General features: G+C 45.9%; 1 protein-coding gene and 1 pseudogene across 1 annotated transcript in view; one reads left to right on the forward strand and one right to left on the reverse strand.

Annotated features, from left to right (window-relative positions):
* APC (APC regulator of Wnt signaling pathway) overlaps positions 1–17,194 on the forward strand; it is a 102,626-nt gene that overhangs the window by 20,725 nt on the left and 64,707 nt on the right. Inside the window, exons 3-6 of the mRNA XM_027771200.1 lie at positions 3,773–3,857; positions 5,243–5,444; positions 10,305–10,413; positions 13,929–14,042. Coding sequence (XP_027627001.1) covers positions 3,773–3,857; positions 5,243–5,444; positions 10,305–10,413; positions 13,929–14,042 — 510 coding nt within the window. The remainder of the gene's footprint in view (positions 1–3,772; positions 3,858–5,242; positions 5,445–10,304; positions 10,414–13,928; positions 14,043–17,194) is intronic.
* LOC114007532 (5' exonuclease Apollo pseudogene) overlaps positions 15,942–17,194 on the reverse strand; it is a 3,139-nt pseudogene continuing 1,886 nt past the window's right edge.

A 17,194-nucleotide genomic window follows, 5' to 3' on the forward strand; every position in this document is an offset into this window, starting at 1 on the left:
AGGAAAAAGTGGGCTTCTCAGTATCATGGTGAAGGGACAGCTGGGTATCCACATACCACGCTCAGAAGTCACTTCATGGCCAGCCCTGACGCACAGTGAGAGTCTGCACTTTGGTAGCTAGGTCCCACATGGCCAGCCATGACTCACATCCCAGCCCGCGCAGCTTGAGAAACATGGTTCGGTGGGGGGGCGGGTTTAATGCCCAAAACCCTGATAGGAAGGACAGATGGAGGAAGAAGGACGGGAGTTTTCTCTCTCTTAAGAGCACACACACCAACTGACAGTTAAAAAAGATTTTCAAAGATCAGTTCAAGACATAAGAGACAAAAACAGTGGCTTCTAGAAGAAGGCGGAAGATAACGACTTCATGTCATTAGCATGGCAAAGATTTCTTAAACAGAATGCCAGAATGCTAACCGGGAAAGGGAGAACACTGGGACTGGCCTGTGGCATAGTGATGAAGGGAGCTGGATTCTGTCCTGCTGACCACATGGTTCAAATCCGGCTTTGGCAACTTGGAAGACACACCAGGCATGTGTATACTGTGTACCTGTGTAAAAATGTGAAGGTGTGCACACATGCCCCAAATCCAGATTGGACAGAGAAATAGAAGAGAGGAGATTGTGGCCTGACACACCCCATTGAGAGGTACTTTCTCTCTCTCTGTCTCTGTCTCTGTCTCTGGTGAGTGTGTGTGCCCTCTGGAAAAATATTTTATACCAAGGGGGAAAAAAATGGGCCAAGAGGTGGCATAGTAGTTAAGGTGTTGGACTCCCACAGGACTGACTGCAGTTCAAGTCCCAGACCCAGCAACTTGAAACTCAATCAGGGCATGTGTGCATGTGTGCCCAAAATCCCTAGAGGAAAATGGAGGAGAAGGGATTGTGGTATGGCCATTCTCCCGGAGGGGGGGGGGGATTTCTTGCTTTCTGTCTCTCTCACAAACGCACATGCCCTTTAGCAAAATCTCTCAAAAAGGGGCTTGGGGGACTGATAAATTGGACCTCATTAAACCAAAAAGTTTTGTTCATCTAAAGATTCCATTATGTTTCTAGAAGAAAACACACAATATCTTTGTGACCTTGGGTAGGCATGATTTGTTAGAACATATATAGGACTTAACATAAAATTTAAAAATTGATAAATTGGCCTTCAGAAAATGAAAACCCTATGTTTTTTGAAAGACTAATTAAGTAAATGAAAAGGCAAATCATAGACTAGAAGAAAATATTTGTAACACATGTATCTAACAAAAGATTTGTTTCCGAATATATGAAGAATTTTCTGCAAACCAATACTAAAAACATCCAATTTAAAAAATGTGACCCTTGGGGCCAGTAGGTGGCGTGGTGGTTAAAGCCACTGGATTCCCCACATGGCTAACTGCAGTTCGAGTCCCAGACCTGACGGCTTGCTTTCTCACTTTCCTTCCCTTGCTCTCACTCTGCCCCTCTTTGGTCAAATTAAAAAGAAAGTTTAACTCACACACACTTGATACACACGCACTTGGTACACACACTTTACACACACTTTGTAAACATGCACTTTATACACACACTTTATACACACACAATACATACATTCTTTAGATACACACTTTTTTTTTTTTTTTTGAGAGGCTTTTGCTGTAGGGCGCATGCGCTCACCAGAAAGGCAGAGATAGAAAGATAGAAAGCGAGAAATCACCCCCCAGGGGGTTTGGCCACACCACAATCCCTTCTCCATTCTTTCGGGATCTTGGGCCCTCAGGCACACATGCCTGGCGTGAGTTTAAGCCACCAGGTCCAGGACTCGAACCACGGTCGACTACATGGGAGTCGAGCGACATAGCCATTATGCCAACTGCTGGTCCCAACACACACGCACAGAGAGAGAGAAAGAAGCATACCAGTTTCTTATTCTAGATAAACTTTATCTCCACAAAACTAGGAGAAGTAGAGTTCAGAAAAATACCCACAGGTATGTGGTTCCCTGGTTTGTGACCAAGGCGTCCCTGTAAGTCAGCATTCTAAGTCAGAGAGGACAAGTAATAGCCAATAAGCATATGAAAAGGGATTCTCATTTATCCTCAGGGAAATGCAAAGACCATTTTACTATACTCAAATGACTAAATGTAAAAAGCAGTCATGTCAGATATGGAGCAGTGGTTGCTCAGACATCGCTGGTAAGAGAGCAGAAGGCCATGTGGCACTTTTAAAGTTGAACCGTGTGATTCAGCATGTGGACTTGCAGAAAGTGCTACCTGAATGGCTGCATGTGTCTGCTAGAAGGTTTGCAGCAGCAGTCTTCAACAGAATGTCCAAACTCAGAACAACCCCAGGTGCCCCGTGAAGAGGAGAAAGGCTACGGGGTCTGCAGGTGGTGTGGTTAGGGTGCTGGGTTCCCACATGGTCAGACCAGGCATCTTGCTCTCTCACTTCCCCTTTCTTTCCCAGTTTCATTCTAGTAAAATTTAAAAAAATAAGCACCAGCAGATGGCATAATGGTTATGCTGCCGAAATCCCATGTAGTAGACAACGGTTCAAGTCCCAGACCCAGTGGCTTAAAACCCACACCAAGCATATGTACCCAGAATCTTGAGAGAAGAACGGAGAAGAAGGGATTGCAGTGCAGGGGCACTCCCCCCCACCCTGCCCCCACCCCCGGGGGATGATTTCTTGCTTTCTGTCTCTGTCTGTCTCCCCAGCAAGCATATGCGCCCTATTGAAAATATCTCTCTCTAAAAATAAATAATAATAAATTAATAATATTTTTAAAATTTTAGAGGTAAGGAATGAAACTTTTTTTTTTTTTTTTTTTTTTTATGTTTTTTGCTAAAGGATGCCTGTGCTCTCCAGAGAGAGAGACAGCGACAGAGAGGAAAGTGAGAAATCACCACCCAGGGGGGGGATGGCCATGCCACAATCCTTCTCCATTCTTCTCCCAGGATTTTGAGAACACAGCACATGCACGTGGGGTGATTTTCAAACCACCAGGTACAGGATTCAAACTGTGATTGGCCATGTGGGAGTCCAGTGCCTTAACTATTGTGCCACCTGCTAGCCCTAAATGTGTTTTTAAGCCTTTTTTTTTTTCCTCCACAAGAGGAGACAAAGACAGAATCGTGCTCCTCTAGCAGTCTTCACGCTGTGGCCCACCTGTTGTCAGCCAGCCTGGATCGTAGGCAAACACCTGGCATACTCAGGGCGGCCCCAGGACACACGCCCAGGATCTTTCCCCTGTGGGTGGGTCCAGTTGCTTTATCGCTGTGCCACTGCCTGACCCCTGAATGGATCTTTTTTTGGGGGGTGAGGGGCGGGGGAAGAGGTTTTATTTTGCTATAGGACACATGCACTCACCAGAAGACAGAGATGAAAAGCAAGAAATCACCCCCTGGGGGATACGGCCAGGCCACAATCCCTTCTCCCGTCAGGATCTTGGGCACGCACACACACATACCCGGCATGAGTTTAAGCTACCAGGTCCGGGACTTGAACCGCGGTCGACTACATGGGAGTCCCGCAACATAGCCATTACGCCAGCTGCTGGTCACCCCTGAATGGGTCTTAAGTGTGCCATTTAGTCTCTCACACAGGCTCCCCGTTGCTCTTACTGGATATAATCTCTCACTATTCATGATGAGTAATGGATAGTGTGTGTAAAGTGCTTTATAGCTGGAGCATGTTTTCAGAGTACTCCAAAAAGTGTTCTCTCCAGCAAGCATACCTAACACAGAGTCAGATCTGCAGGGTGTTATTTACAGTGCCATGTTAATCCATTGTGTTCTTTCCAGGAAGTACTTAAACAACTTCAAGGAAGTATTGAAGATGAAGCCATGGCTTCTTCTGGACAGATTGATTTGTTAGAGCGTCTTAAAGGTAATTAAAAAATTATTTTTAATTAAGTTTTTTAAGCTCAAATTGTCAGCTCGAGATATGTGTCTACAAATACAGCTTCTCTTGATTTTGATAATCGCAGTCTCATGGTCATGGTCACCCTCTGTCTCTCTTGAGACCACATGCATCATTTAAGCAGAAACCTTAGGGAAAAGAGATAGATTAATTATCTCTACATTTTTTAATAATTTTGCTAGTTATTATTATTTTTATTTTTTTTTTAGTATATAATTATTAAAGTACAAATGTATGGGGTCAGCAGATGGTGTAATGGTTACATCACTGGACTCCCATGTAGTCAAACACAGTTTGAGTCCTGGACCCGGCAGCTTAAACTCACGCTGGGCCTATTTGTGTGCGTGCCCAAAAACCCTAGAAGAGAATAGAAGAGAAGAGACTGTGGTGTGGCCATACACCCAGGGGGTGATTTCTCACTTTCTGTCTCTGTCTCTCTGGTGACCGCATGTGCCCTATAGCAAAAATCTCTTTAAAAAATAATTTTAAAGATGGGAACCAGCAGTTAGTGTAATGGCTATGTCGCTGGACTCCCACGTAGTCAACCGTGGTTTGCGTCCCAGACCCGGTGGCTTAAACCTCACGCCGGGCGTGTGTGTGTGCATGCCCAAGATCCCGAGAGGAGAATGGAGGAGAAGGGATTGTGGCGTGACCATCCCCCCTGGGGGGTGATTTCTCACTTTCTGTCTCTCTCTGTCTGTCTGTCGAGCGCACGTGCCCTATAGCAAAAAAAAAAAACTCTCCAAAAAAAAAAAATTTAAAAAATAAACTTTATAAATTTTATTCTTTGGTTAGACATTTAACTGGTTTTGAGTGAACTGTTTTGGCTTCTTTCATGATCGTCTTGTGCACTTGGTGAAGCTCACTGCCATCCTCGCGATCAGGCAGCACTTCAGTATGCTGTGCCCCTGATGAGACCGTCAGCCTGCCCCCCAGTCCTCTGTTCGCCCAGGGTAGAGAAGCTTTGTCTGCATGTATAAGCTGACTATATGCCATTTTTAGAACAGGTTAAGAGAAAGTCTTTCTCATTTTGTTGTTGGAAAATTCCGGTGTCAAAACAGGAGGCCATCATAGTAATTGAAGCAGAGAAGTTGTTTTTGGGTTCCAGGGTATTACCTATAAAGAACCTAAGGACAAGCATTTTGTTTAACATATTCCTCGTCTCCCTTCTCACCCAAGCTGACTTTACAGGAAAAGTTAGTCAGTTTGATGCTACGTAATTGCTTATTTAGTCAAGTATTTATGTGGCTAAAATACAAGCCTAATATTTCACTTTTAAAACCATGTATTAATAATAGCATCAGGACTGTTCAAGAATTGTTATACTAAAAACTATCTTCTGTTTTATTTAGAGCTTAACTTAGATAGCAGTAATTTCCCTGGAGTAAAACTACGGTCAAAAATGTCCCTCCGTTCTTATGGAAGCCGGGAAGGATCTGTATCCAGTCGTTCAGGAGAGTGTAGTCCTGTTCCTGTGGGTTCGTTTCCAAGAAGAGGGCTTATAAACGGGAGCAGAGAAAATACGGGGTATTTAGAAGAACTGGAGAAAGAAAGGTAACTTGTTTATTTATGAACACTGACTTGTACACTCATTCACTGTTTTCGCTTTGTGAAATACGATGTAAATGGCCATTTTTTGGTAGGCAGTAGCTAGCAGAGCATCTTGTGTTTTTATCTCCAAGACAGTGTGTCACCTACTGCACTTACTTTGAACCTAAACATGTAAGGGAGGTGCTTTCCTGGGCTCCTAGGACTTCCGTTTTGTAATTTAAATACCGTGACTGCTCAGTACATTGAGGAGTACATGTGATCTCTGTACTGGCACTTGGATAAGATCTGTAACTGATCTCGAGTTTAACTTCTTGTTACTTTTGAAGTAAATTTAAGCACTGCTAGGTCCTTTGTGAGGTGATTCTCTCTTTACGGAAGGCCTCTTACAGGTGGCCACAGCCGAGACGCCCTTAGTGCATCACTTTCAGTATCTGCAAGACAGCTGACACATGGAGGCAGGCCTGGCTCCTCGTAACTACTGTATTCATCTCTTCCTGAAGCTGAAAGGATGTCACTGCAGATAACGCAATACAGATCAGTATCAGGAACTGGTCACACCAGTGTGGTGCGGAAATGACACCTGTCGTTACCCTTGTAACGTGACCCTGAGTGTTCCATTAGGCGCAGACGGCCCCGCCTGAGTGTCCCGTGTGAACTCTGACCTTGGTCAGGTCGCTGCACGTCTGCGTCCTCCCTTCTGTGAGGCAGAACTGTGCCCTCTGGAGGCGGGTGGGAAGCGACCTCAGCCTGTAGGGAGTGCCCGGCACACCTCTCTGGGACGCAGAGGCCCGCCTTTCTTTCTCTCTGCTTTAGGGACGCCTGTCTGTAACAGTAGGGACGATCACCTGGACCGAAGTGCCGCCCAGCTTCCGTTCATCTCAGAGCTTACGGGAGTTTCTGGTTCACACTTTGAACCACATTGAAACCCTGTCCTGGAAAGTAGAGCATGAACTCGGCCACGGTCTCCCAGGACTCTGTCCTCGTGAGCTTCGTGGGAGGGGGCAGATGTGCATGCCAGCTGTCCTAGAGCTTACTGTGCTTGTGTGGGAAAAGTCCTGCCTTTGTTAGTAGAGAGGGTCTTAGAGAAAGAGAGAAATTTTTAAACACTTCAAAATAGGTTTTGCTGCAAATAGTAGTAACCCTAACACATGTGGCTGTAAGTGCTCAGAAACACTTGTAATAAAAATGGTCTTGTTTTCTGTCTTGACATAATTTATTTTTTACCAGTCTCCAAAGTTCTTTGAGTTTAAATCCATGAAAAGCTGTTTTCTTGTGTCCTGGCATTTAAATACAATAATTTGGATATGTTTTATTTCTTATATAAAGCCACTCTCTAACTTTAAGATAGTATTCTTTTTTTTTTTTTTTTTTTAAGTTTTTGCTATAGGGTGCATGGACTCACCAGAGAGAGGGGGAAAGTGAGAAATCACCCCCAGGGGATATGGCCAGGTCGTAGTAATCCCTTCTCCTACATTCTCTCGGGATTTTGGGCACACACACACATGCACCCGGTATGATTTTAAAGCTGCTAGGTCTGGGTATGGGACTTAAACTGCAGTCAGCCATGTGGGTATCTAGCGCCTTCACCACCACACCACCTGCTGGCCCCAAGCTAGTATTCTGACATTTAACCTAAGGTAGAAAATACATTTCTTTGGCCAGCAGGTGGCATGGAGGTAAGGTGCTGGTCCCACGTGGCCAGCTTTGCAGTTCCAGTCCCGGACCTGGCAGCTTCAGAATCATGCCGAGTGCATGTGTGCCCAGAATTCCCGAGAGGAGAACAGAGAAGAGAAGGGACTGTGGCATGATCATCCCCCGGGGAAGGGTGATTTCTCACATTCCCTGCTGTCTGATTTTCTCTGTCTTTCTCTGGCCAAGCACACATGCCCTATAGCAAAACAAACAAATTTCTTACTAAAATAGTTAAAAGTATTTTGTTTCTTTTTAATGTTACTGTGGAAAACGCTTCTTTTGTTTGTTTGTTTTTATCCCAGGCTGTTGCCCAGCTTCTAATTCAGGCATTATTAATAATACATTTTGTTTTGTTTTGTTTTTTGTTTGTTTGTTTTGAGAGACTTTTGCTATAGGGCACTTAGCTCACCAGAGAGACATTCACTTACATTCTCCTTTCAGGGTTTTTGGGCATGCACACATATGTGCCCACATGAGTTTTTAGCTGCCAGGTCCGGGACTCGAACCACAGTCAACCATGTGTGAGTCCAGCAATGTAACCATCTGCTTATCCCAGTGTAATATAGTTTTAGATGACCGTTCATTTCTGACCTCACTGTGTTGGCTTTAAATCACGTTGTACTGAAACACTTAGCATTCTGCCCCACCCTCTCATCTCGTCTTCCTCCCCACAGGACAGTTACTTTCCTGATTCCAAATATGACTTACAAACTTCGGACGTTACGTACTGATCACTGCTTTGAAAGATGAAGATTACCCACCCAGTTTTCAATTTATTACCAGTTTTTTGGTAGAATTTGTATACATAAACACATAAGCAAACATACATGCATACATACACAGTAGTTCTTATACTTATTAATTCTGGAGATAGAAGTTGTTATTTAACCAGGGTCGTAAGTTATACATCGACAAAGCCTGGGCTGGCAGGAGTCATGGTGGTTAAGGCACTGGACTGCCACTGGACTGGCTGATTGTGGCTTGAGTCTTGAACCTGGCAGCTTGCTTCTTGTTCTGTCCTGTGACTGCCCCACAATAAGATGTAGCAACTGTATATTTGCTTTTGTTTTGTTGAGATTGATAGCAGTTATATTACACAATACAACTATGTATACATTTGCGTCTTCCTGTTTTCTCTGTGTGTTAAGGACACACATTGAAGGCAGGTGAGTGTTTTGTTTACAGCCCTGCAGTTGAAGGTCCCTGGAATAAGTCATATGCTGGCATCATTTCTCCTGCCCCTTAGTAGAATATCATATGTTCTGTGCTGCTTAGAGGACTATGGTCCATTTAGGGTTTTGTTTGTTCGTTTTTTTAGGTTTTTGCCAAAAGACACACATGCTCACTGGAGAAAGGCAGAGAGAGACATTGAGAGGAGAGTGAGAAATCAGACCCCAAAGGGATGGCCATGCCAAATCTGGGGCACATGTACACACCCAGCATGGTTCTCAGGCTGCCAGGTCTGGGACTCAAACCACGAGAGAACGTGTGGGAGTCCAGTACCTTAACCACCGTGCCGTCTACTGGCCCCATATATATATAATTAAGTGCTTACATTGGTGGAGGTGATAGGAACACAGACTGATACAACATCTAACTAGGATAGTAAGTAAAAATTGGCGCAACCTGGGCTGGCGGGTGTCATGTGGTAAAGGCACTGGACTCCCACATGGCTGATTGTGGTTTGAGTCTCAAACCTGGCGGCTTTTGCACTTTCTCTCACTCTCTCTGGTCAAATTAAAAACTAATTATAACTAAAATTAATAGATAATTCTTTTAAAAACTTGATAAAGCCTAGGAATGCTAGCACATATGTGAAACGAAGTACTGGGTCATCGGAAAAGTCGTGACACATTTTTACATAGAAAAAGAGAAAAATAAGCCACAACTTTTCCAACGACCCAATATATATAAGGTTTCCAGTGCAGCATAGTTTGTGATAGCGGAAGATGAGAAAGTCCCCTCCAGCAAACGCTATGGTATCCCTTCGTGGATTTATGTGTGCAGTGGAATATTACCCAACTGTCAGAGCAAGCACAGTGCCTCTTCTTGTTCTGACAAGGAATGGTCAAAGTGAAAAATGGTTGCAGGACTGCGTGTGCAATGGCGTGCTACTGTTGGTGTTTAAAATGCACACAGAGGGAACCGACAGGTGGCTCGCAGGTTCGTGTTGGATCCCACATGGACCTGGCGGCCTGAAAATCATGCCGGTGTGTGTTGCATGCGTGTCCAAAATCCCAAGAGGACAGTACAGAAGGACTGTGGCGGGACCATCCCCGGTGGGGGGTGATTTCTCACTTTCCCTTTCTCTCTCTGGTGATCGCACATGCCCTTCAGCAAAACATCTAAAAAAAACCGTACGATAAGTACGTACATGTATCCTTGCATTTTAACAGGCGATCTCTGGAAGTATGCCCAGAAAACTGTAACGGTGGTCGCTTTGGGAAGAGCACTCAGAAGAGAAAGTCGTGGTCCGTGCCTGTGAGCGCTACCCTGGTCGTGGCCTTGTCTCTGTGGCATTCCCGCCTTTCCTGACCCAGCGTACCATGTCTCAGCAGAGCAGCAGACTGTCGCTGGGGGTGCCGTCAGGCGGGTTGCCCAAGATCACATAGCAAATTTATCTCCAAATTCCAAACTAAGAAATTTCTCTCCCCCAGAATATTGCCTCTTTTTACAAAGTAGCCATACATTTCTTAAAATTTGTCTGCTGAAAGCTAAAAGCCACATCTGTGTGAGGAGTAGCGCCTGTACCTCGGTCTGTTCTCTGGCCTAATTCCTAACTAGCCACTAACTCCGACTCTGGGCAGTTCCTTCCCATACGTCCCACCCCTGCCCGCAGTGGGCTTTGTGGTACCGTGTCTACCCAGCGTCATGAGCTGAGACTCAACTATGTGAAGAGAAACACTGAGGGAAGCGGATGGATCCTTGGCGGGTGACTGCCAGCTCACTTAGAGAAGAGGCTAAAGCGCTATGGGATTCATATTTGGAGGGTTACAGTATTCTGAGTCCTGCCTTCAAACATCCTGATCAGAAGGGTTTTATTTACTACTCATACTTTAGCTATTATTAATGCTAATTTAAATAGCGAACTTTACAGTAACAACTGGTAAGGATTGGTCTTTTCAGTCTGTGTTATCATTGTGTAAACTTACTTTTCTTTAAAAAAAATAGATCCTTACTTCTTGCTGATCTTGACAAAGAAGAAAAGGAAAAAGACTGGTATTATGCTCAACTTCAGAATCTCACTAAAAGGATCGACAGTCTTCCTTTAACTGAGAATGTACGTAACTTGGCAGTACAACTTATTTTCTTATTTCAGACTTTAATAACTTGAACTTTTAAAATACAGAGTTACCTATTAAAATTTTAGAGTAACTGAATATTTACCCATTTGCGAACTGTCATGGGTTTTATACAACATTATATTCTAATAGAGATGATAAAACTCGATCATGCATGTGTGCGTGCGTGCCCAAGATCCCGAGAGGAGAATGGAGGAGAAGGGATTGCGGCGTGACCATCCCCCCTGGGGGGTGATTTCTTTTTCTGTCTCTCTGCCTTTCTGGCGAGCGCACACGCCCTATAGCAAAAACTCTTTAAAAAGAAAAAAAAGAAAAGAAAAAGAAAAACTAGTCTAATGAAAATGTAACTTACTCTCTTACTTTTTTTTTTTCCTAAAGGTTTTGCCATAGAAAGTATGTGCTCGCCAGAGAGAGAGAGAAACAGAGAGGGAGAAAGTGAGAAATCACCTTCCAAGGGGGATAACCATACCACAGTCCCTTCTTTTCCATTCTCCTCTCAGGATTTTGGGCATGCACGCATGCACACCCAGCATGATTTTCAAGCTGTGGGATCTGGGACTCGAACCACTGTCAGCCATGTGGGAGTCCAGCGTGTTAACCACTATGCCACCTACTGGCCCAGATTTTTTTTAAAGAATTATTTCATCTTTTTATTTATTACTATTATTACTTAATTTCATATAGGGCACATTGCTCACCTGAGAGAGACAGAGGGGACAGGAAAAAGCAAGCTACCAGGTCCAGGATTCGAACTACAGTCAGCTGTGTGGGAGTCCGGTGCCTTAACCACTGTGCCAACTGCTAACCCCCGGATTTTTTGTTTTATAATAGTGCTTTGAGAGAACATAAGTAAAAGTAGAAAAAAGGAAAGCTTTTTAAAATAACACAGCCAGTGGGGTTTCCTGAGTGGTTTGGCAGGCAGGAGCTGGCAGCAGAAGCCTCCGTGTGCTCCTCTAGAACAGGCATCAGGGTTTGGAGATGGGCAGAAAGGAGCCCTCTTTCTAATCACATCCTTAAAACCTTTCTCGGAATCAAGAACGTGCAGGGAAGGAACAGTTATTAGCCGCTGAAGATGAGGACCAGCTTCAGGAGGGTCTGGCGGGCACAGCAGCACAGGCACAGCCCCTCCTGCACGCTCTGGTCAGAGCCACTGCTTGGGAAACCGTCTGTCTCTCTCCATCTCTCCAGCAAGCACACGTGCCCTATAGCAAACATCTCTCTTTAAAAAAAAAAAAAAGAATCAAAATCAGGTTTATTTAATAAAATATATAAGACATTGTTGTAGACCATTGGCAACATTTACAAATTTAAATTGATTATATTTTATAGCTTTTTTAAATTCACAAATTTGTTTTGTTTTGGGGGGGTTTTTTTGAAAGATTTTTGCTATAGGGCATGTACGCTTGCCAGAAAGACAGAGAGAGACAGACAGAAAGCAAGAAATCACCCCCCCTGGGGGGGGGGGTATGCCACCATCCCTTCCTCCATTCTCCTCTCAGGATCTTGGGCACGTACGCACATGTGCCCGGCATGAGTTTAAGCCACCAGGTCCAGGACTCAAACCACGGTCGACCACATAGGAGTCCAGCGACATAGCCATTAACCAACTACTGGTCCCTAAATTCATAAATTTGGCTTTTATATTTGGAAGCCAAATTAATGAATACTTTTCTGTGGAAATACTTAATTATTCCTCTTGACAGAAAGCAAACCCTCAGATCTGAACCACGTGATTGCAGTGTGCTGTGTCACGCTCAGTTTCTTCTGTGGGCTTGGATTTGGAAAGTGGAGACAGATGAGCAGTTACAACTTGGGTTCGGTGGCACCCTGTAACCAGGGCGTACCTCCAGAAGTGCCTTCTGCAGGGAGCAGTGTCTGTCATTGCCTTCGGCTCACTGTGGAATTTGGGGGCCAGGATGCTTTTCTGAGTCAGACCTGTGTGTGTCACGTGTGGTTCCTGTGGGCACACAGCATGAGAAATCTGTCGCCTCCTCAGTCCCTTCACGGCCCACTGTAACTGTTACCAGTTACTTTACCTAAGCCTGACTCGAGACCACCTCACCTCTCAGGGCATGTGTTCGTATGTCCCGTTATCATCATCCTGTCATGCGTCTAGCAGTTACCACAGTGCTTGGGATTTTAATTTAGAGGATATATATAACATGTAATTGGTCTAGTTTTTTTATACAAACTTTTAATTGTGTGCTTGCTGCAGTGAGGGGGAGAGCCCACAGGGGCACAGTCATGCCATGCTTCTTTTCCTCCATTTTGTCAGGATTCGGGGCACACACGCACACCCACCTGATGTGTCTTCCAGGCCGACAAGGCTGGGTTCGAACAGCTCCCTGTGCACAGGGCTGACCTGCTATGCTGTGGGTGGCCCGAGGGCTGCAAAGAATATGTTTTGAATGACTTAACATTTCCTCTGCGAAGAAGGACTTCTTTATGTCTCAGTTTTGCTTCATTTCCAGTGTTTGCTAAAGTCCATTGACTTTATGATTATCTGTATTTTTTTGAGAGGTTTTTGCTATAGGGCGCGTGCGCTCGCCAGAAAGACAGAGAGAGACAGACAGAAAGCGAGAAATCACCCCCCAGGGGGGATGGCCACACCACAATCCTTTCTCCTCTATTCTCCTCTCGGGATCTTGGGCATGCATGCACACGCGCCTGGCGTGAGTTTAAGCCACCAGGTCCGGGACTCTAACCGCGGTTGACTACATGGGAGTCCAGCGACATAGCCATTACGCCAACTGCTGGTCCCTGATTATCTGTATTATAATCATAACACAGGTTTTTTTAATCCCATTTTCTTAATTTTACAAATGAAAATGTTCTCTGTTTATTTATATGTACATGGTAATCCTTTACCTTAAATCAAGGTATAAACTTAAGGATAATGGAACTGTTCTATGATTTTTCTGTATTGTCCTCATTAAGACATTAGTTTTTAATAATTAAAAGTAGTGTTTGGGGACCAGCAAGTGGAATGGTGGTTGAGGTGCTGGACTTGCACATGGCCAACCATGGTTTGAATCCTGGACCTGGTGCCTTGCTTTCTCACTGTCTCTGTCTCTTTCTGTGTCTCTCTGGTGAGCACACATGCTCTATAGCAAATTAATAATAATAAATAAATAAAGTTAAATAATATAATTCTTTTAAAAAAAATAGTAAAACCTCTTTAATGGGGAAGAATTATGAGAGGAGTGAACTTAGCCTCACCCCAGCTAGACCAATTACATATTTTGAACAAAATAGTCCAGTGTAATTAAAGACGTTTGTGACGTTGGGGCAATAAGTATTTCAATGCCACATCACATCTAGGGATTCAGACTGAGCCTGGCGCCTCCAGTCAAATTTTATCACTCTGGGAAGTGAAACAGACTTTTCTCAAGTATCATGACCTATTAGTTTTCTTCACTGATATTTGTATGCTTTTACCAACAAACACACAGCACAGTGAGATATTAATATTTTATATCGTGTGTGGTTTTAGTTTTCCTTACAGACAGACATGACCAGAAGGCAACTGGAATATGAAGCACGGCAAATCAGAGTTGCGATGGAAGAGCAGCTAGGCACCTGCCAGGATATGGAGAAGCGGGCACAGGTAGGGATTCTCTTTTAGACGGTCACACCCTCTGCTAGGGGAGAGGCATTGCGAAGACGGTATCACAGATGACAGCGCTGCAGCGTGACTGCATTTGCTACTGCGTCTGTCGCAGACAGTGTTTGTGATCATAGTTTACTGTGGGCACTGGGCCCTTCCTGCACCGCCCGCCTCCACGGAGATCCACGCGTGATCCACGCCCATCACTGTTCTGTGCTGCCCTGGACTGCTGGGGAGGAGTTAGATGCTGGTCCTCTGGTTGCTCATAGCCTGCTTCAGCTCTCCCTGGGGCTTTCCTTCCTGGGATACAAGGATGTGGAACGCGAGTGTGTGGAGACGTTCAGTCTGTCACCACCCTGCCGCTGGTACACTAAAGAAGAGGAAGAGCGAAGCGTAAGAGTGAAGCGTAAAGAGAACATTAGGAGAAATAAATTGGAAGGAAAACATCCCCATATTTCCACCCTCAGCTAATGTCAGTAAAGGATATCAACTGGCAGGACCAGCAGGTGGCAAATGGCTACTTCGCTGTAGTTGACCGTGGTTCAAGTACTGGACCTGGCATCTTAAAACTTGCACCAGACATGTATGCATACATGCCCAAAATCCCAAGAGGAGAATGAAGAGGAAGGAATTGCAGTGTGGCCGTCCCCCGTGGGGTGTGATTTCTCACTTTATGTCTCTCTGTCTCTTTGTCTCTCCAGTGAGTGCACACACCCTATAGCAAGAATCTCTGTCTAAAAATAAATTAATAAATAAACTATCAAACTTATTTTTGCCATAAGGTGTGTGTACTCCCCAGAGAGAAACATCACCCCCAATAGGGCATTGTCACACCGTAACCCCTCTCCATTTCTGCATCCCGTGGGAATGTGGCACGCACACACGCATGCACACACGCACACACATATGCCTGGAGTGTTTTTAAGGCAGCAGGGCTAGGACTCAAACCACAGTCAGTCGTGTGGGATCTGGCTCTCTCAGCCACTAGGCTGTGGGACCAGCCCGATAAAAAGCCTTTCCTTTTTTTTCTTTTTTTTTTTTTTTTTAAATTTTAAAACAGAACGACCTAGGGGCTTTTATTTGGGAAGACAAAGAAGGGGACTTGGAGAGTGGCACACAACAAAATAACAGAAATGACCTGGTCCTTTTCGATTTAGTCACTTACCTCTTTCTGCACCCCCAGAATTGGACTGCATGCTCACGGAAGTTGGAGAAATACTGAGTTAAACAAAGTTAAGCAGCTTAGGTTATTGTAGGACTTGGAAGAAGCTTCCATGTGATCAGGTGTACTCTGAAGAGTTGGTAGTAAAAAATGTTTCTTAAAGTCAGTTATAGAGCTAAGGACTCCGTAAGCACCGGAACTACAGGGAATAAGCTGTGGGAAGTGCTGCTCTGGAATAAGCCCGTAAGAGTCCATGAAGGTAGAAGAGTAGGGCCTCAGCTCTTTCCGATGGAAGAAGAGAAGGGCCTCACCTCTTCCCCGCCCAGCCATTGGCTACTGTCTTCAGAACTGCGGGGTTGAATCAAACGAGGTTGCTGTCCTGTACTCTCCTGCCTGTGTTCAGTAAAGGCATGTGGTGCTTTTCCACTTGCTGGTCTAAGCTCCTGGAGAACCTTGCCTGGAGAAAGTTCACTGGAGTCAGAAGGCATTTCCGAGCCAGGTCCCTGAACTCACAGCTGGAAGAGAAGCGGCCGTGCTGCTTTGAACAGGAGCACTGTGGCCCGCACGGGCATCCTGGTTTCCTGAGGCAGCTGGGCCACCACCGGCTCCTGCGTGCCAAGCAGGACTTTAAAGCAATTTCTTCCCTAGTTTCTGGAGAGAGAAACCTCTCATCTGTAGGCCTTAACTGAACTGAAATTCTTAAGGGGTCCATCAAAATAGTCACCTTCTTCTGGGACTCAGAGAAAGGGACTCCCCGTCCATTCTTCGCGGCAGAGGCCTGGGAACAACTGCTGCTTGTTCCGCAAAGGGAGGAGAGGGCTGCTGCTCGTGGTCACCAGGCCTGGGAGAAGTGTCTTCCTTTCTGGCCTTTTTTGAGTTGTCGGCTTGAGGCTAATGAGCACTTTCCTCGGGATTCATACACAACACCCTGGGTTCTTGGCCTCTTGAGCCTCCCTCCTAACAGCCAGCAAAAGCTTGGCTTTTCAGAGGAGGAGCTCGTGTCGTCATGCAGTCAGGAACCAGGGCACAGAGCCTGGGGCTCAGGCTGTCCTGAAAGTCGTCCACATGGGGCTGTGGACCGACAGGGCGCCACGTGGCAAGGCCTCAGTGCCTCCACAGAAGCACGAAGCTCAGAGTAGGTGGCATGGTCAGAGTAAGGGATGGCGCGGGTGCTGGGGTGAGATGTGGGAAGCGTAGCAGTGGTGGGGCGCGTCCAGTTCCAACGCACTGTGCGGGAATGACAGAGCTCCACGTGGTCCACAGCGGGGATACGCCAGCCTTCTCTGCTGGAACAGAACTGCCAGGCCAGCAGCTGCACCAGCCCTGGGCACCGAGGATGCAGCACCACCAGGCCCGAAACCCCAGGGCCAGCTGCTCTAGCGGTGGCTCCTTTCCTCGACTATAGAGTCCAGGTGATGGGAGTGCGGAGATTTTCCTGAAAGTGACACTGAGCTAAGTGTTCAAGGACGGGTCAGATTTAACCAGTCTTGACGTTATGCTGTGCGAGCTTTCAGATGAGTGGGACGTTCTGATAGACAGCTTCTGTCAAAAAGCAAGATGGAGGCCTGGGTTGCAGTTGGCATTGTCTAGGCCCAGAGCACGGATTTGCTTTCCCCGTATCAGGGCTGACCCCTTTAGCATGGATGGTATAAATCAAGAATCACCTGTGTAGACGACGATCCCACATATCCTTCAAAAACACGACAACCAGGCAGTGACCGGCAGCGGCGAGAGTGACAGGCGTGGTCTCCGCCAGGTCCGTCCAGAGGCAGCACTGGCCTCACTGACCTCCAGAGCAGGGTCCGTTGCTTGGATACCTGTAGGCGGCGATGCAAGGGGTGGGCAGTGATTGGAGAGCAGTTGAGGGGCCAGCCCGGGGGCCGGACAGGCACACCATCTGGTCCGAGTGCATGTGGACCAAGAAAAAGAGCCACGCAGTACCAGCCCGGCACAGGCTCAAGAAGTCCACAGCAGTGGGCCTGGGGGGGGG

The sequence above is a fragment of the Tupaia chinensis genome, unplaced genomic scaffold, assembly GCF_000334495.1.
Source record: "Tupaia chinensis unplaced genomic scaffold, TupChi_1.0 Scaffold000195_1, whole genome shotgun sequence".
In the NCBI taxonomy this organism is placed as follows: domain Eukaryota; kingdom Metazoa; phylum Chordata; class Mammalia; order Scandentia; family Tupaiidae; genus Tupaia; species Tupaia belangeri.